At 40.9% G+C, this 20855-nt stretch overlaps 1 protein-coding gene across 1 annotated transcript in view; it reads right to left on the bottom strand.

The window, feature by feature from the left end:
* The window catches only part of LOC119729025, a 57585-nt gene that overhangs the window by 20006 nt on the left and 16724 nt on the right, over positions 1-20855 (bottom strand). Inside the window, 25 exon segments of the mRNA XM_038201514.1 lie at positions 906-1034; positions 1979-2098; positions 2782-3109; positions 3598-3787; positions 4351-4566; positions 4569-4626; positions 4759-4939; positions 6055-6193; positions 6494-6610; positions 7071-7176; positions 7511-7722; positions 7940-8149; positions 9157-9322; positions 9657-9947; positions 10349-10467; positions 10721-10900; positions 11863-12001; positions 12188-12388; positions 12951-13234; positions 16211-16361; positions 16711-16932; positions 17906-18050; positions 18308-18582; positions 19046-19252; positions 20206-20376. Of these exon segments, the coding sequence (XP_038057442.1) occupies positions 906-1034; positions 1979-2098; positions 2782-3109; positions 3598-3787; positions 4351-4566; positions 4569-4626; positions 4759-4939; positions 6055-6193; positions 6494-6610; positions 7071-7176; positions 7511-7722; positions 7940-8149; positions 9157-9322; positions 9657-9947; positions 10349-10467; positions 10721-10900; positions 11863-12001; positions 12188-12388; positions 12951-13234; positions 16211-16361; positions 16711-16932; positions 17906-18050; positions 18308-18582; positions 19046-19252; positions 20206-20376 (4557 nt within the window).

Consider the following 20855-nt stretch of genomic DNA (forward strand, 5'->3'; position numbering starts at 1 on the left):
ATGCATTTATAAGCACTTATAAAACATAATTTTAGTATTTATCCCAATAAACGTCGTAGGAATTTTTTCCTGAAATTTTGGTTGTTGATAAAAGTTATTTGAAATGATATAAAACTACTTGTTAAAATCATGTTTTTAAACAATTATTGTTTTAATTTGAACACTGTGAGTAAAAAGTGCACTATTATTAATATAGATGTCACGAAGCGTTAAAATCATGTTTTTAACCAATTATTGTTTTAATTAGAATACTGTGGGTAAAAACTGCACTATTATTATAGATGTCACAAAGAGTCGTATGGAACTTATCCTTGATTCCTTTTGCGAGTTCAGGGTCAGAGAGTCACATTGGTTGATGCCACCTGCCATGTTTATGGCTTTATACGTCCTCTGTGCAAACAAGGAATCCACCTCTCTTTCCCATGATTCCACTTTTTCAAATAAATAACCCAAACCTCCCCTACAACTAACCCAAGTGAATTCCATACCGTTTCGTCGGTATTTCGGTATTGTGGCATGATCACTTGATATGTTTGTTTGTTTTTTAAATAAAATTCCCTGACTAAACCGTAATACTGAAATACTGCACTATCAGATGCCACTTTTTGTCAATGGCAACTTTTTTTTCTGTCATCAGCGGTTCATTGTTCCCATCCTTCTAGCGGGTAAGAGCCTTTTACAATTATAAAATAATTACTGCAAAACACGCCAGTGATCCATAGTATCGATCCCTGCATACAAACTGTAACTGGCATGCGTTGCGTTCAATGTTAGATCGAAGTGGCGTGTAGCTGCAGCTGGCTTGTGCAGAACTTGACCTGGGAGTTTTGAAGGTTCAGTCAAATGCAGTTTCGAATTATAATCAAATACTAAATTATTCGAAAATGAACAGCCCTAATACATACCAATAAGGGTTCCGTCTTGGCCTGTGTGCAGAGACCAGCCATGTTACAAGCCACTACGGTAACGATGTAACGACTGCCTTCATGTAATGTCAGATTGGTGAAGGTGTAGTCCAACTCACTCCCCGCAATCTTCAAATGATACCAGAATCAGATCCATTAATTTGCTAAATTTACCAACAACAAGTGCAAGTGCACAATAAGCTCTGGCCGTCTTGCACGGAAGTCTTGCATGAAGAAAAAGAACTTGTCTGCTATAAAATTAGTATCCAACTGAAAAATTAACAGTTCTAGGTAAAAAATCGAAATCCTGTTGGGAAAAAAAGTGGACATCTTGATGGGAATCGATCCACGAACCTTCGAACTGCAAGCCCTATGCTTTACCACTGCACTATTGGGTGTTGTATGGTTAACCCGGTGAATTTGTGTACTATATAGAGTAAACATACACAGAGGGTATACGTACGTGAGTAAAAGGATCGTTTGAAGTTGCTTCAACAGTGATTACCCCCAGACAGTTGTGAAGGATAATAACATAAGCTGTGGCCGTCTTGCATGGAATGATTGTGCGTACGTACAAGCCGGGGCCGCGGCCGCAGAACACCATACTTTTGGCCAATTTTCATTTCCTTCTTCTGGATACTGCATGTCCAACCACTACATAAAATACCACGTGACTATAACATACTGCACATATCTTGCCTCCGTTTACGACATTTTCATAAACAACTTTACGAATTGTTACAAATAATTTTTATAGTGTATTTACTGACGACGGCATGGCATCTACTCAATTTTGGTTAAAACATTTTGGTAAATGTTTGGAGACCGACCGACCAACCAGCCACGAAGTGATTATGAAGAAGCTCCTGCAAGAGCTTAAAAACACACTGCAATCCAATCCTGACAATGAAATGCATTTGTGACTGATGGTTTACTTTCGACTGTCAAAAAGGTGGAACAGCTGTACGCACATTTGTTGCTGATGGCATATGTTGATTTATTTGGTTAACTACTTTCATTTTCACCCTTCCCATCTCAACCCATAAACATTTTTGTACCGATAAGAACTTTACCTTTATTGATGGAATATTCACATCTCCATTGTGATGTGTGCTGACTGATACAAACTGGTCTTTGATACCGCTTTCGGGGTCACTGAATTTCCAGGAAAAGTGAATCAGATCCCGCAGAACCTGAACAAGAAGAAATGCAGATTACCTTTTAAACAGAGATTGAAATTGAATAAAAAGACAAGAGCCCAGAATTAACCATCACTGAAAATGTGCAACAATAAACCTAGTTAGTTTTCCTTTTGTGGTTTATTGAAAATTGTATTAAATCTTCTCTGATTGATTCCCAGTTGCCATTTCCTGCGTTGCCAGCATTGCTAATGTTGCTAGCATTGTGACATTGGCAATGAGACTCCGCTACATGGAATACATGGGTTTACGGCTTCTGAGCAACGCCCCTTGGACAAAGGCATGGACAAAATGGGGAACTGCCAACAGAGGGTACAAGATATCTCAATATTGGTAGAGCATCAGAATAGCAATCAGGCAGGTGCAGAATCAAGGCCTGCTGCAGTTTATTTCTTTGTTCAAATTGTGAAAAAAATGGAAAAAAATTCAAAAGGAAGGATAATTTATGTACATTCTTGTGTGCTGGGGAATGGTATTCAGTTTCTATTGCTAAATGTTGTCATAGGGATAAGAATTGTCAAGAATGGAGAGCAAATGCCTCTTCCCCTGATACATATGCTCCTTCTGCTTATTTTCTACTTAATAGTATATTCAGTGTGATGCAAGCACAGGGTTGTCCAAGATGAAGAATAAAACAAAATGGCCGTTTTTAATTGTGAATCATTTTGGTTTCTTACTTGAGTGTTTCTGACAGCCATCCCCCGAGTCACATCCACAGCCGGTGCATGCACTACATCAGGAGGGCTAGAGTCCACACGGAACCCATTAGATGTAGCCTGACTCCACGTACCAAGCCGGTTATAGGCACGGACTGTGATGTAGATATCAGTGCCAACTGGCATCTGGTCAGCTGCTGACAGGAATATCAGAGCATCTTCTGACAGCTCAATGCGTGTAGAGGGGAGAATGTCTGCAGCTCCTGGTGTCGTGCCAGCGTGCCATTCGTAGTGGGAGAGGCCCGAGTGAGGATCATGGAAGCCCCACCAATGGGCTTGCAACTGACGCCTAATGAATCATGCAATACAAGAACACGGAAGACATCATAACAACGCCTCAAGTAATGAAATGTTGACAATTAATGCAAAATTATCTTAATTTGCTCCTTTAGATCCCAAACAGCACACTTCAATTTCAAAAGCTATCACAAAGGGTAGCAAACAACCAGTACAGAATTCTGTTGGTCATAGGTTCAAATCCAACACTTGTCAAAATTCTTTTAAAAAATTCAAATGAACCACTAACCACCTATCCCTGTCCAGAACTGATGGACTTGCAAGGAGACTGCTAACATGGGACTTGATCAATTTCAGTTTAATGAGCCTAAATTAAAGTGGAGCTATCTGGATTAACACGTTTCAATCGTGAATCTTCATTCAACCAAACAACCAGCTGCCGCCCGTCTTGTGGCCTGCATCAGTATCATATCTTGCTTTAAGCACTGTGACTTTCAATGATTTGGGCGGTTTAGAAAGATTTTTGTATTGGTGACTCACCTTGACGATTGGTAGCTGATATCGCCACCCCCAGGACCACCATCATAGACACGCCCTGGCACTGGGGGAGAGTCATCCACCGTGACCCCATCAGAGGTCACTGAGGTACAAAGGTCAGCAGCATTACAGGCCGTCACTGTCACGTAGTAGGTCAGACCTGGCACTAGGTTCAGGTTTTCAGCAAGGACATCTGCGAAGGAATATATGAACATCAATGTTTGGATGGGTTATCATTATTTTCTAGACTACAAAATTCCAAGTCCACTGGAAATTGATATATTGTATAGATGAAATATAATTGAATAGGATGACATTCAAAGGTAGCATAGTGTATGTTTTTATAAGTGCCCTTATTGGGTACTTGCACTAAAGGGTCGAACGGTGCTCTACAAGGTAAAGTCTAAAGAGGGATAAACAATGCAAGTGTCCCATAAACCCTTTCCGTATGTGTGGGTGTACATGTAGACACATTTAAATCGTGGACCTTGAACAATAGAGGACAATAGGGTCCATGATTGACTAAAGGTTCACTTTTGATGTGCAAGTACAAAACATATGGGAGATCTTTCTAAAAATTTAAAGTACAAACAAAAGAGGGGAAGCAGGGGGTCCATGATTGAAGACAAAGAATGTGTGTTTGTGTGCGCAGGTTGTTTACAGTCACGGTTGATCCCCTGCAACATTGCTGACAAGTGGCAAAGCCGAGACAAAGCCTCATCAATCTTAATTTAACAAATATTCTTTGAAACTTACCAGTGTCCAATCCCACATGCTGCTCAGTCACAACATCGCTACACCCTGGACACATCCCAGTTCTCCAGGAATAACCAACAATAGCGCTGTGCGGGTCATGAAACCCTTCCCAGAATGCCCTGATCACTCTGCGATCCTCCTGGAAGTCTCGGTCTCTGTGATTGGCCGGGGCATCCGTTGGATTCCCATCAAAGACGTGGCCAGCCAGTGGGGGCTTGCATCAACTGTGAATGCTCCGTAACTCTTCAGTGTGATCAGGCCTACAGTATTGATGGCCTAAAAAAGGAACAATCATGTAAACCACGGTCTTCGAAAAACCACATTAGTTGTGATCATGAATATACGTTGTAAATCTGTTATCACCCTGGTATTATATCAACACAAACAACACAATTTGTGACAGCTTACCTTCATAGAAATAAAGTATGAGTGACCTTCATGAAGGTGCAAAGGTCGTGAAGGGTCACTGACTCCTATCTCTGTATTCTCTCTGGTAAATGGCATGATGTCTGCATGACCTGGATGTGAACCCACAGCCCACTCATAATATGCTACACCACTCTCCTTGTCTGAGAAGACATTCTTCCAACTAAAAGAGATGACAGTGAAATGGTGTGAAATAATTTCACTGACATCCAAAGTTAGCAGATTAATTTTGGAGTTTTAGAATACCCTGTGAGGGCATTGTTTTCTGTTGATAAGATGGATGAGAGTCTAAAAGCTAAGATTCACTCTACAAATCGTCATCATTTTCAAAAGGGGATGTCATATCAATGTTCAATGTTGAACTTGTTCAATATGTTCAAACACTGTGGCCCACAGCCTCAAGCAAAACCTACATAATTTCTGAATGTTACTATAATGATGCAAGGGGCAGACATCTCAGAAACTGTCTTTTGCATTGCCACAAATAGACGTTAAGAATGTATTGCACACACAGAAAGTCATAAAAGTAGGTTATCTGAGATTGATCAATACCTTTACAAAGGGATAGACATCTTTGATTGTTGCTTCCAGTTGCGTGCACACTTTAATGAACCACATAAAATAAGGAGACAAACAGTCAAGCTGTTTTGGGTACATTAATGGATAACCATTTATTCTAAGGCTACTAGGCCAGACCAAATTGAATTAAGAAATTCTACAAGGCCAAACCACATACACTATAGAGTCTATATTGTAACTACATCTAAGAAATAAAAGAGAAATCCTCATCAATTTAATGCAAAATTATACAGTAAAAGGAAAAAGGCAAACTATTACAGAATTTAATTAAAGGGGAGGGAGGGTGGGAAGAGAATTGTTGAAGTCAGTGCTGCTGCGGCTTGAATCAGAATGAAGCTGATCGCACTTGCCTTTACAATATAAACCCATTTCATGACACATAGGGACAATACTAATTATTTAACTGGTTGCTATGCAAAACCATCTGTTTCCATTACTGATGAGGGAGAGTACTTGGAAACAGGATGTGGGGGACCTCCCATGTGGGGGCCATTGACCAACACTGACCATGAGTTGTGGTATGTGTTGTTTGTGCATCAAATGTATACTGTCTCCTGTAGTTCAATAAAACAAAAATCATTCTTGATTTTTTTCCCAAAAAAATGTGTGCCACTTCCTTGTGGCAAAACACAAGGCACATAAGGGGATTGAAGTATGTCAACTTGAGAAGTATGACAAAATGAGAATGTGTTACTCTACCTTGCTGAGATCGAAGTTGTAGACCGGATGAAGCTGCCTCCAATGTCCAGTGAGTGATCAGCACTGAAGACAGGAGGCGACATATCAATGGTGACTGAGTCTGACATGGCTTGTGATGACAGACCAACAAAGTCAGTCGCTGATTGGAAAATTAAACATCAGTCAAAAGAAACGTATAAAGGAAAGAAACACTGGCCAAAAGAAATGATGTGACGTGCCAGTGTATAAAAACCTCATCAGACAGATTTCAATTTTGATTGGTTGTGACCATGATTATGTGACCACAAATATCTAACACTTTCCCAGAAAGACATAAAATCTTATTGACGTCTGTCCTGAAAGACTTGAAACTGACTTGAATCACAAATAAAACACATTAAAATCAAAGCACCTATACCCATCTTTCCTTCTTTGGAGAAGATGTGTATTGAATGTTTACCTCTAACAGTGGCAAAGTATGTGTGTCCATTCTGCAATCTCAAGTTGTGTACGATAACGCTGTTAGTGATTCCAACACGAGTGAATTCTATCACATCACTGCCACCTCGCATCGAACCTGCGACATATCAATAATATAACGTAACAAAGAAAGAATAAACAAGTTATTTTTACACGGGTAAACAAAAGCCAAGATGAAAGCGGCTTTTGGAAATAATCTGAAAACAGGACGGAGGGTCAAGAGCTACCATGAAAATATCACAATTGGCCTAGGTGGATTTACCGCAGTCTATCTCCACAGCCAGGTGCAACAACCACGCAGCTCTAGTATGTAGTTTCACGTTATTTCATCATTATCCCCAGTCATAAAATACTTCAGTAAGAGCTTATGTGTTTCGTACCATTTTTATCACTTTCATTGGATTTTAAAGGAGGCAAAACTGTTTAAAAAATCGGAGTACTGAATTTTTATCAAAGGTCAAAAGGACAGAAGCACTAGCAGATCTGCACAATGGTACGTAAGATTTACAGTTTCTCAAAAATACAGAAATGAAACGATTGTGGATGTATGCTCCTACCGATGGCATATTCATAGTACTTGACCCCTGAGTGATGACTAGCCAAACCATGTTCCTCAATGTCAGTGAAGGACTCCCACTGTAGGACCAACTCTGAGCTGCAACTCTGCCGAAAATACACAACATGGAAAAGTAAGGTTCAAAATAAAGGAATGACAACCACATCTTCCTCAACAATCTATTTCAAAATAACGGACAGTGCTAAAAAATACCCTTAAAAAAAATACATTTATAAGTAGGACTTTGTCAAATATTTGATGATAATGTCAGCAGTGAGAAAACTTTAGTTTTCTAAAAGGTAACCCAGTCAAAAAGTTGGATTTCTCCGACATATACTGGTCGGAAGGTGGATTTCCTTGATTGTGAACACACAAAAAGGAGGAGAAAAATGTTAATTGTAAACACACAAAAAGGAGGGGAAAAATGTTAACTGAAATTACTTGATAGGTTTGATGCTGGTTCCATCCAATCCACACAGCGCCAGGGGTCGGTGGGGTCGTATCTATGACAACACCATCGCTACAGCTAGACACAGCAGGCAACAGTTCATTCCAAAGCTCATGCTCTAATGTCACTTCATCAGCATGGATGCAAATGCGATAACGCTTGCCATGATGCAGGACCAAACCAGGAACGTTAACAAACTCTTTATCTAAAAGATATATACAAGAATAACAGAACTTTCACTTTTCTCATCAAAGAAAATAGTCATACCGCAGTTAAGATAACTTTGCTTTTCTATTTGACAATATGTCTTGTTTTTCCCAACCGTTTACTTTAAAACCCGATGTTTTCTTGCTCAATAAATCCTGGGTGCACTTTTTATATGAATTCAAGGTTTCACTGATTTCATTTTCAATCTTTCCTACCTGTACTCCCACAGGTGATGCTCCTCGGGTGATCACAAGGAAACTGCAGACCATCATCCAAGTTTCCAAACGATCCAGTGTCTTCAATGGCTGCCCAGACGTAGTCCCTGTGGCGTAATGTGGGCCAGACTGCGGATAATGAGGACGTAGATGAGATGTAGTTCTTGTCTGGTTCCGGCCACATAGCATTCTGCTCCATGTTGACTTCGTCTGTTTAAAAGTTACAAAGCAAGAAGTTGTTATCAGGTAACAATAGTCTTCAGGTCTTCCTTTTGGGATATCTACACTTAAGTCTAGTGTTATTGCTAGGTGAAATCGGTGGATTTGTGCTGTCACTCTATCACCCAGGACTGCATTTGAACATCAACCCCATAGAAAATCTCAGACTTTACTTCTCTTTCTAAAAACAATCTTTCATAAATAAGAAACAGTGATCGACCGATGGCACAATTGACTGATAACACAAATCCACTGATTGTGCCTAAATTGTTATCAAACCTGGATAACTTTTGTGATAAATTATATTGTTATACCTCTGTCATGAATACTGTATTTGCATTGGCCCAGAACGATCACGTGTTAAGTTTATAAAAAGTCATGGCACACTCCCTGTGGGATATCACGTACTAAGACTCTGTACGTTCAGTGTGAAACGCTTGTATCGTTGGTACCCACGCTATTTTCACCATGTTTCACACATGAGTGGGAGCAGCTAACTAGCAGACGATCAGCTGTTTCGAGCACGCGACATGCAAGTGAGTTGACGTTCAATTGTCATGATTGTTGTGTTTACTACTGTTTGTTTTCGTGACTTTTACATCAAAATCCAAAGAATCCAAGACAGAGTTATAACAGAACAATTGTTTACTGCTTTGATGTGGGATATGACGTTTCGAACACCCGACGGGTGCCTAACACCCGAGGCGCGGCCGTGGAAAAAAGTCCAGTGGGAACACGGCTTAAGAGGTTTGACAACACTGCATGAGGAAAGTCGGGGGAAACCGCCAAAGTGCGACACGTTAATTAGGGGACTCCACTATACTGTGGATTTCATGTACGTTCAAATTTCCTAATCATTTTCAGCAGTAAATTAGTTATTTATTAACTGCTGCAAGTCTGTACTTTTATAGCATTTCTTCAAAAAAATTGGTTTTGCCCACCCAATCTCTTCTTTTCAGACCAACAGAAATCCCTGGGGGAAGTCAACATGTACTTACGATCAGCATCAATGACGGTATGGGGGACAATCAGCTTCACGTTATCACAGTCCACAATCTCAGTGCTAGCGATGGATGACAGACCAGCCTTATTGTAGCCTCTCACTGATAACTGCAGACAGACATCTAGGTCTAAGGATCCACTGAGAGATGCTGTAAAGCGTGCCTGTTCAGCAAGACATGCAAGACTTAAGGTTAGGCGGTGAAACATTTTGTCATCACATTTACAAAAATCAATTATCTTTGAACCTTCCTGTCATAAAATAGGGGCCCTTTAAAAACAAAAACAAAACACCTAATCGCCTAAAATGAGGCAAGCTGGTTAGTCTTAAGTCCTAAAAGAAAAACCAGATTTCATCTAAGTACTATTAAAATAATTCCATTTTGTGCACCATGATCTCCTGTGAAAAGATTAATCTAGGATTGCTGCATCAGCTATTATATTCTTTGTCTTCGGGTTCAGTAACTCTCTACCACTCCCTTCTGCTACAAGAACTTACCACGTCCCCAGTAACCACCAAATCTTGGATTCTTGTCCACTGACTCAGCAAGGCTCCATCGCTACCATCCTCAGCAATGCTCCACTCATAGAAATCCATCAGTTCCCGCGGGTCGTCATGACGGACGTAACCGTGGGCAAAAGGCTGGAAGACCACACGGATCTCCGTCCCGCCTGGCGTAGCTTCAACGTCGCTGACTGTGACCTGACCGACCTCAGGAGGTTGGGATAATACCCAGAATCCATCAGTGACGACGGGTTTGAAGCAAACGTTAACGTGGCAAAACTGAACCTGCCAAATAAATTACCAGAATAAAACCAAATGTATTACAATATTTATATTTTTTTCCAACTAAATTTCACACTTCACCTAAATAAAGTTTGTCTTGTCCAACCATATTGTGAAATTTTAAACAACCCCACATATTGCAATGATGTTGCACCAAGGGGGCGTAATATCCCCTATTTTTTTGCAAAGGGGGTGGTGGGCCATTGGATCATCGCCCCATATCTTAGTGGTGAAACCGGCACCCCCTAGTGTCATGTGGTGTCTAGCACCACCCCCCCCCCTTCTTCAAATTTCCACGGCTGGCAATTGTAGATTTATACTCATCGTGTACTTATCTCCCATCCCCCTATCACCGACACGGATTTAAGCCAGTGTGTTTCATCATGACAATTTTTAATTCTTACCTTTGATCTGTAATGACCTCCACCATGCAACCCAACCCCAGCTCCAACATGTTGGAATGACATGCCAAGATCTTGATCATCAATCACTGGGATCCATTCCATCGTAGTGTTCTCATCATCTGTGGGAAATGAAATATACTTCATTCTGAAAAGGTAACATATTAATACAAAATCAGTGATTATACGTGAAGACACCAAGTAAAAACAGTAGCTTGTAGTGGTTCCTTTGCCTAAATAATAGCTATAAGATTTTTTTTGTTACAATTTGATTCTTTTAAAACATTACAAACTAAATTATCAATACTATCAAATTAAAGCAGTAAGGATTACACATCTGTAGTTAAACTCAGAGGCATATGATTTCAGGTTTACCAAAGTATATTTCGATTTCTTGTTCAACTGCCCAGAAGACGCCAGTCACAAAGGGTTGCAGCATCTCAGGGATGGTCCAACGAGCTGAAATGTCTGAGGTAGAGGACTGGTAAGTGATGTCATCCTCACAGGGTTGATGAGCAGCAGATGAGAGATGGGATAATCCTGGTGGCGTAGATGCTGCAAGAAAGAGACCAAAAAAACTGGTAATTAAGTGATGTCATCCTGACAGGGTGATCAGCAACAGATGAGTGATGAAATATGCTGACGGCACAGACACTGCAAGGAGGAGGCAAGAAACTGTGAGCAAAGAGGGATGTTGGAGGATGGTATAATGAGCTGAGATGAGTGAGGTAAGAATGGCAAGTGACGTCATCCTGAGAGGATGGCTCAGCAACAGATGAGTGATGGGACAATCCTGATGGCACAGACACTGCAAGAAGGAGGCAAGAATCTGTGAGTAAAGAGGGATGTTGGAGGATGGTATAATGAGCTGAGATGAGTGAGGTAAGACTGGCAAATGACATCATCCTGACGTAGAAGATTTGTAGGTGCTTTCATTCTGACAGAATGGATCAGCAACTGATGAGTGATGGCATAATCCTGGTGGCACAGACACTGCAAGAAAGAGGCAAGAATCTGTGAAAGAGGGATGTTGAGTGATAATCTAACGAGCTGAGATAAGTGACATAGAAGACTAGTAGGCCTAGGTGATGTTATCGTCATCCTGACAGAATCAATCAGCAACAGATGAGTGATGGGATAATCTTGGTGGCACATACACTGCAAGGAGGCAAGAAACCGTGAGTAAAGAGAGATGTTGAACAATGGTCTAATGAGCTGAGATGTCTGAGGAAGAAAACTGGTAGGTGATGTCATCCTGACAGGGTTGAACAGCAACAGATGAGTGATAGATAATCCTTGAGGCAAAGACACTGGAAGAAGGAGGCAAGACACTGTCTACAGAGGGTTTTATCACATTTAGATGGTTAATTAACATCAGGGACGTTTAGCAATGGGAAAGGATCAGGGAAAGATGTCCTATCAAGATAAAAGGCCTGAGTAAATATTAGCCAATGCAAGATACTTGATTCCCTTCAGCGAGAATGTCACACCACAGAAATATAAGCCATGGGTCTTACTTTCATCTTGATCGCAGCCCAGTCCATCTTTGACCCCAGCTCCCTCCAGAACCTGACCCTCCTGAATGACTTTGACACCGTCTGAGGTAACATTGACACTACCAGCTTCAGAGTTAGCACGGATGGTCACATAATAGGTCTAGCAGTAATACAAAACAAATTTCCTCAATTAATACGGAAAACAGAAACAAACACAAAAGGCATAAGGAGATGTCGGTGGCTCTTGCGAAGGTAAATAAACAGAGAGCCCGAAATTTCAAGCTCCATTGTTTCATGAAAATACAATTTAACATTTTCCACTATTTTGAATTCATGTCCCAATTACCATAAGTGGAATGAGATCTAGTCCATCCAGTTGATAGAAGGTTGCATTGCCAACATCAATGAAACCAACGCTGACATCAGAAGCACCTCCTTCTGATCCGATGGCAATCTCATAGTTGATATCAAGATGAGGATGCTCAAAACCAAACCAACGAGCTGAGATGCTTGCGGTGCTCATCTGAACATCAATGTCTTTGGCCACCTGTTAGGGAGACATTTGTGTAACTGAGACAATAGGCTGGCAGTCAGTAACAGGAAATTAATTTAAAATTCTTAACTTTTTTTCTTTTCAGGTTGCTATTCATCAATGTGAAATCATTTCACTTGATGCTTTAACTCCATTAATTGGTTTTCAACAACTATTCATTGGAAATTAATTTAAAATTCCTAACTTTTTTCTTTTCAGGTTGCTTTTCATCAATACGAAATCATTTTATTTGATGCCTTAACTCCACTAACTGGTTTTCAGCAATTATTACAAAAACACACCAGACATATTTTTCAATGGACCCCACCATTTTTCTTACAAAAACCATTTTGGCTTATTTGTTGTTGCTCAACTAATGCTTAATAATTTTCAAAGTACGGAGGAACATATACTTTTTATATCCATTCTTTGAAGATATGATCCAATTACTCAACATAAAATTATTGAAGTGGCTGTAAGCATTCTTTCAGCATTTACTAATGGCAGTTACAAAAGATTTCAAACTAATGGAACAAAAAAGTGAAAACAATATTTACTGTGAATTTGTCATAATTACCCCCAAATCCACATGCACCTCTTCGCCCGGGGGTGCAACATCCAATACAACGCCCAGAGATGGCAACTGCACGATGTGTCTATAAACGGATGAGGTCCCCACTGTAGCTAACCCAGCACCATTCTGTGCTCTGACTGACACGTAGTACTCATGATCACCATGGAGATGCCAGTCTAGGTCAGCCAATGAGAATGCAGCACATGATGTTCGGGACAAACAAGGACCAATTTTGTAGGCTTTCTCCTTCTTGAAATCAAGAGTTTCAGTGCCACCTGGGCTACTCCCTAGAAGAAAAAACAAAACAAAAAGAATTTATCAAAGAATGTTTTTGAAAAATTCTGAACACAATTCTTTTTTTTAATGAAAATGAATAAAACTGCAGTAAACTGCTTAACATGCTTAATGAAAGGCAAAATTACAGTACAGAAAAACCTTCCGTTAATAGGCAATATTCTGTTAAGGTGGTGACCACTGGTCGGCAAGCATCATAGTGTAATGCCATAGAGTGTGCAATGTTCAGGTGTCATCAGCAATGCGTTCGAATGTCCCTTCCAATGATCTCCCACATGTCAATTTTGTTAACCTATACACAAAATATAACCTGGGTACCAGACAAAACCGACCAATTGACAAATAGTCGCTGCCCGGAGGTGGCGTTTTGGTTTAGCCTGGCAACTTGGAGGTCAACGATTGGAGGTCAACTATTCCATCTTACACAAATCAGATGACGCGACGAAAAAGATTTTGTGCACTCCAGGAGTTGCAATATAAAAAAAAAACGTTTTTGGGTTCAGCTTGATCAAATTGTCATTTTGAGAGGATCTTTTGTTCCATAAAGGATTATAGGCTGTGATAGGTGAGTTGTTGCTTGTAATTTTAACGGAAATGGAAAATATCAGCACAAAAAAAACGTGACAATAATCACCTAATCTGCATTATAAGTCATGTAAGTATGGTTATTATTTCCAACTTTCCTGGCAAATCTTCCCATACGTCATGAGCCTAGAAAGCTGGAAATTTCAAGGTAGGGCTGAGTCAATTCCAATAATTGAATATTCGAATATTCGACCTTCCAATCGATCGAATATTCGGTTATTTGGCCATTCCAAATTCCCTCAAAAGCAAAAATATGCCACACATGTACATTGTACATGTAGTCAACGTACGTGAGCACGTCAGCATGCCATGTGTGATTTCTTCACAGGTAAGTCAAGTATTTGACAACAATCAGTTGTTCTTCAGTCGTCAGTAATTTAAAGATTAATAATCACCAGAGAAGCTACAGTGAAGGATTCCTTGTTTGCATGGGGGACGTATTAAGCCGTGAACCCCAAACAAGGCGGGTGGCGTCAGCTATTGTGACTCTCCGACCCTTAACTCGCAAACAGGAACCGGGCATATCTATTACTGGAAGCTTCTTGAAGTCTACAAAACGGTGTACTTCCTAGTCACAGTATTGAAGATAAAAAAATCACTTTTATAGTAATAACTCGCACTTTTGTCACCAAGAATTGAGGAAATGATTTTATATCATTTTAAATAAACTTACTCTCAACAACCAAAAACTCCAAGAAAAAAACCTATGATATGTAATGTCTTTATTCAATGAAATATGGGTCTTTGAATTGTAAATGCATATTTAAGTTAATGCAAATAATGGGCGTGGGCGCGGCATACACACGCCCCAGCTTGACACGTGCAAAGCAGTATTTCCTTGTTTGCCCACAGGGGATGTATTATAAGCCGAGCTCCGGCGGGCGCATTGTTGGCGGGCGCATTGTTGGCGGGCGCATTGTTGGCGGGCGCATTGTTGGCGGGCGCATTGTTGGCGGGCGCATTGTTGGCGGGCGCATTGTTGGCGGGCGCATTGTTGGCGGGCGCATTGTTGGCGGGCGCATTGTTGGCGGGCGCATTGTTGGCGGGCGCATTGTTGGCGGGCGCATTGTTGGCGGGCGCATTGTTGGCGGGCGCATTGTTGGCGGGCGCATTGTTGGCGGGCGCATTGTTGGCGGGCGCATTGTTGGCGGGCGCATTGTTGGCGGGCGCATTAGGGCACAGGTGCGCTGACCCGGTTCTTTTGTCTGGCTAAGTGCGTGCTCTGGAGATAACTTTCTAATAGATAGAAATCAAGTTCTTTGCATGAGATTGCAGAGGTCTTCTACATCGATGTTGGCATGCCATTTTCGCGATGTCAATAGCCGACCCAGTAAGCCCCTCCCAGCGCACGTGGGCAAATTAACACGTGCTCCTCTCCAATGCCACGCTGCATTTTCCTATGCTGCACACATGCACATGTAACACCAACGCGCGGGGAAACTTGCCAGGACCGCATCGGGGAAAACAGCGGCGGTTTTCTTTTGAAAATAGGGATTGTAAATAGGACAACAAACAAAAATATGGACAACGGAAATGTTACTACTCATGCTAGAAGTTTGATATGAAAAGGTGTCAGGAAGTGTTTTGTGAAGACATGAAAGACAAAATGTCTTGTTTATCTTGTCGGAAGCATCAGCGATTGGTGTTGCAGTCCGGCGTTAAAAAAATGGGTTGGCTTTACTGCAAGCACTCCCAAAGCAGAAGTAATATATGTATGGCATTATTGCTTGGCATATATACAAGCTACTTTTATGGGTTTTTTTGGCATTTTTTCCACCTTTTTATTTCATTGCATATCACCACCGAATATTCTTATTCGAAAATAAATATTAGAATATTTGATTATCGATCGAATATTCGAATATTCGGCACAGCCCTATTTCAAGGTAGGTCAGAAAATTTGTATATTTGAAGTATATTTGGGAACTTTTGGGATTTTTAGGAACTTTGCGTAAAGTTTTCGAAATTTTTATCCATTCCCTTCAGATTTGGCTGATCGAGATTTCACTGTATACATGTATATGAAAGTTGCTCGTGACTCAGACTCCGACTTGACCTTTGTGTCTCATGACTCGGATTCGACCTGCATGACTCGGGACTCGGACTCGGGAGAGGTCACTCGGACTCGGACTCGATGTTTCGTGACTCAAATACAAGTCTGGAAATGCATGGGTGGGGTACTTTGGGCCAATTACCAACACTATCTTAGGTTTAAGTTACTCACCGATGGTAACTTGGTATCTCAGGCTGGTGTGCTCATCATCAATGAAAACAAGTACATCTTCCCATTCAGCGATAAAATATTCATCTTCCACATGGACAAAGACACACCTAACAAACATGAGTAGGGCACTATGGACACCATCTATGTTTGACTGACTCACCAATGGCAACTTGGTATCTCAGGCTGGTATCCTCATCATCAATGAAGCCATCATCTCCCCATGCAGCAATCAAGTAATCATCCTCCACATGGACAGAGACACGCCCAACAAACATGGGCGGAGTGGTATCCACTACTATTGGACCAACCACCTGCAACAGGCAAAATAACCAAATGTGACAAAGTTTATGTTAATGCATACTTTCAAATGCTTCTTTTAAAACTGTTAAAAACTGTTCCTTGCTGTTTCTTTGGCGAGCCAATATGTTGCTCCTTCCCTCTCAACACTCAATTGGGTTCCGAGTCACACATAGCCATGGTACATTAAACAATTAGGCATTTACAGTGCATGCTGTCCAAGTCTAGAAGCTTTTGGGGGTTTTATTTAGACAAGGATAATTCTTTACACTTCATCTACCTTCCATATGTGTGTACTTGCCATCCACAGCCGAGTAATTCAGCCTATGGCTAATTCTCATCAACAGTCAGTCCATTACATACCTTGAAGGTAGATAGCTGAGCCTTGTTGATGGCCTTCAGAACCAGAAAGAACACAGCTCCCTGGCTGATATGTGGATGGTACATCACAAAGTGATCATGACCTGATGTTGACATGAAGGTCACCAGGTCAGGGGTCGGGTTTGAGGGGTCACTGCTCAGACCTATCTCATAGTCATAGATGGAGCTCTCTGTATCGATTCCTCCAGTCCATGAGATGGTCAACTGTCATTGACAACATGACATTAATACCATCCACAATTACTACATCTAATAATGGTTTTTGTTTTCAAGTCTCTTTCACAGTACTACAGTATACTGCTTTTATGGAGTATATTTACATAAGCCGCATCCTCATGTATGTAAAATGCTACAAGAGAGAGCGTCAACACCACCTTCATTGTAAACTGTCTTCATCCAGATATCTGAGAATTGCTTTCCACCTTGGGACAATGGGTCGAATACATAAAAGCTGGCAATGGCTTATGAGAAGAAGTACCGAGCAAAAGCAAAAGCTTATCAGGCAGAAGCAAAAGTAAAAGCAATTGCTTAAAAACATATACATAACCTTTTGCTTTGACTAACAGCTTTTTCTTAAGCTTGCCTAGCAAATGCATAAGTTCTGAACAATAGCGCTCTTCGTCCAGATGTGCGCATAAGGCGTGAATAATGTAAAAGCTTTTTATGGACACATGTTTTGCTTTTTATCCCCACACACCAAGTAGCAAAGAAAAGAAAGTGAGGGCACTTCTTGATGTTCAAGCATCAATTGCTACAAATACTGGAGGAAAACATGGATGAGAAAAAAATATTGAAGAGAAGGTAGCCAACATGAAAACACAGGTCAAAGAAAACAGATGCAAAAAATGATGATAACAGTTGATCTTGTCTGATAAGCAAGAGCAAAACCTACCGTGTGGGAAACTTGAAACACTACAAGCAAATGCTTAATAGCAAAAGCAAAAGCTTGTTTTTATGTATCTATTTTTAAGCAATTGCTAATCTAGGAAGCATTTGCTTGCAAGAAACAAGCTGTCACTTTTGCTTAACAGTAGAAGCATTTACTTGTCAGCAATTGCTTATTTTTATGTATAAAAATGTAAGCAAAAGCCTAGAAAAAGCAATTGCTAGTTTTTATGTATTCGGCCCATTGTCTCTGATTAATTCGGGCCCTGCTGAGCAGATCATATATACGTACATGTTTGTCTATCGGAAGGAAGAACTTCTGCTCAATGGGCGAAATCCAGACACAGTCTAGGTCTCCTTGTAGTATTGCTGAAGAGTCATTGCTACCAGCTATCTCAGGATAAACTGACAAATCATCTACCAGAGCGGCCATGGAACTGTGCGCAAGAAAATCCAAACTCACGTGAATACACAAGGCTTTCAAGTATACTTATCAAATATAAGATTTCATCACCAAACTTTGCATAGGTACAAATCAGAAGGTTGGATAGGGGAAAAATGCATTAAAATGTAGTGCCTAAGGACATAAGCATCATTATCTTGAACCCGATTTGGTAGATGACTTAGTAAAGGTCAGTGTCAAGAAGCATGAGTCTTATCAGAATGCTCAACTGCTCCAGTCTCATGTGCCTACCTGCAGTCTCTGGACGCATTCATTAGCTCCATCTTCCTGCGATGCTCATTGATGAACCACACCCGACCCTCAGCATCCTTGGCCAGACCAGGCCACATCCGAGCATAGCTGATAGCAATCTGGGTCAGCTCTGGAGGGCTGGTATCGATGACAACACCGTCAGAACAGACGGCCTTCGAGGGGTCCAGGGCACGGTTGTAAGCGATGACAGTGATGTAATACTGGCCAGGCGAGGGGGCTGTCCAACTGGCATATGTGGAGGTTGTCCTTGTCATCTTAAAAAATGATGAAATCCTAATAATTGGTAAAACTCACGGTCTCCTGGTCAGTCTCCTGACGATGACTAGAGCAGGCTAGTCGAAACGTTGATACCAAAGACAAGTTCGTTTAGAACTTACAGCAGGACTGTTCTTGTCAGAACAAAAACTACTTAGCGTAGTTGATAATAAGCAGGACAAGTTCTTTTCAGAACTAAATATCTTCTAAGCAGTAGTTATTACCACATGGTGTTAACGCAAACCAAAACGATACTTAAATTGGTATAACTGTTTTCTAAAAAAACTTTTCCCCAATTTAAAAGTGTTTGTTGCTGAAGTGGAGGACTGACTTGTAAAGTTATGTCAAAGCAGTGTGAAGGATTACAATTTGGAAGTCACAGCAATGTGAATCACAATGGGATACTAAAGATTTGAGTATTGCTTATATCAAGGACAAACCACCAATCCACATCCAACTTACATCATTGCTGGCACTGCCGACTGTTGTATTGCCGGTCCTGCAGGAGTCATCAAACAGATACTGATAGAACTTGACCCCACTCTCCTTGTCAAAGAAGCCCTCCCAATGAGCCGAGAGGTCACTGCCCTCCTGAAAGTCTACCTCATTGGACCCAGGTATCCCATCATGCACCACACCAGCTTGAGGAGCAGAGGCATCCACCGTTATCTGTGATTCATCAGCAATAAGGATTCTTGGTCAAGTTGATTGTTTGGATTGCAAACTAAAGCGGACGAAACCTTTGTTAACTGGAACGGAGTGCCTATATGTCTCTTTGTTAGTGATTGGGCAAGACTCAAATGCTGCTGTGGGGGATCGCCACACTTGCTCCACAGCGAGTCTGTTACCTTCTCAGCATTGAATAATGCCGGTACTCAATTAACACCTGGGTTGAGAGGAGTAATATAGGTAAAGTGCCTTACTCAAGGGCACAACACGCATGGCCACGGTGGGGCTCAAACCCACAACCTCACGATCATGAATCCTGTGCTCAACCGCTAGACCACACGTGCCCATGATGTTTGGATTGCATTATTGGATGAGATCTCTCACTTTCAATTTTCTTTAACATTTTAAAGATCTTTCAATTTAATCATTCTGAGTGTCATTTTTAAATCATTGTAGGGGCAATTCAATGTTTTAAATACAAGTCCTAGTGATTTCATCCAATGTTAGAATGTATTACAGCATTTTAATGTTTAACCGGACAAGCAAACAACAGATGTCCATATTAACCAGGTTTCAGATACGTTGTGTGGATGTGCCCACGTCCACACCCACGTCCATACATGCCCACGTCCACACAGTGTTTCCTCCTCTCTGGAAAACAGCTTTAGAGGCATTTGGGGTTAGGTTTACCATCGCAAAATGAAGAAAAACATTTAAGGGAATCATAGAAAAATATTTGGTTTGAGACAGTTTTCACAATTAGAGTAAAAAGTTTTTCTTAACTACACGAAAACAAAGGAATATCCACACTAGGTATGTAAGGTTAACATGTCTGAACCACAGCAATTTCTGTTTGTATATACATTGTATATAAATAGCAATAATAAAAAATAATAATAATTAATTACAATAATCTTTTGGAATTTCTGGATTTAAAAAAAAAATATTCATACCTTGATTGTCCGAGTAGTAACTAGTCTTGCTTGGTTGGTCACCGTCAGGGTGATGTAGTAATCATAGTCATGGGTACCAATGTGCATTGTTGGGTGGAAACCATAGTCTATTGCATAACAATCACCGATTGGGACACACATACAGCTGACGGGATCACAATCCTCAGTGTCCTGTGTAAAAAAGCAAATAATAACAGCAAACTTTCCTGCGCCAAGTCATCATTTTACAGTGTTGTAGTACTCGTACTCAGTATTCATATTCGAGTACTACTGGAGTACTTTTTCAGTAGTACTCGTACTCGAATGTCGAAGTACTCGTACTCGCAATGACCGTATTCGTACTCGGGCAGCAAAGTACTCGCACTCGAAATTTCAAAATTGTACTTGACCGTCAAAGTACTCATACTCGAATAAAAGTACTCGGGGGGGGGGGGGGGAAATGGTACAGCTCGACTTATCACTGGCTTATTTTATCAGTTTGAAATGGTTGATTGGCTTGTGGAGAAATCGAAGTTCATGATTTTTCTCTGTGCATGTCCGGACAAACACATTCAACAGCTAGCCATGAGTGGGTCTGTATATTGGTCTGACTGGGCCTGGGCCAATTATCAGAAATACAAGTACTCATACTCGTACTCGTACTCGGAAGT

Source organism: Patiria miniata, unplaced genomic scaffold, assembly GCF_015706575.1.
Source record: "Patiria miniata isolate m_02_andy unplaced genomic scaffold, ASM1570657v1 HiC_scaffold_1, whole genome shotgun sequence".
Lineage (NCBI taxonomy): Eukaryota > Metazoa > Echinodermata > Asteroidea > Valvatida > Asterinidae > Patiria > Patiria miniata.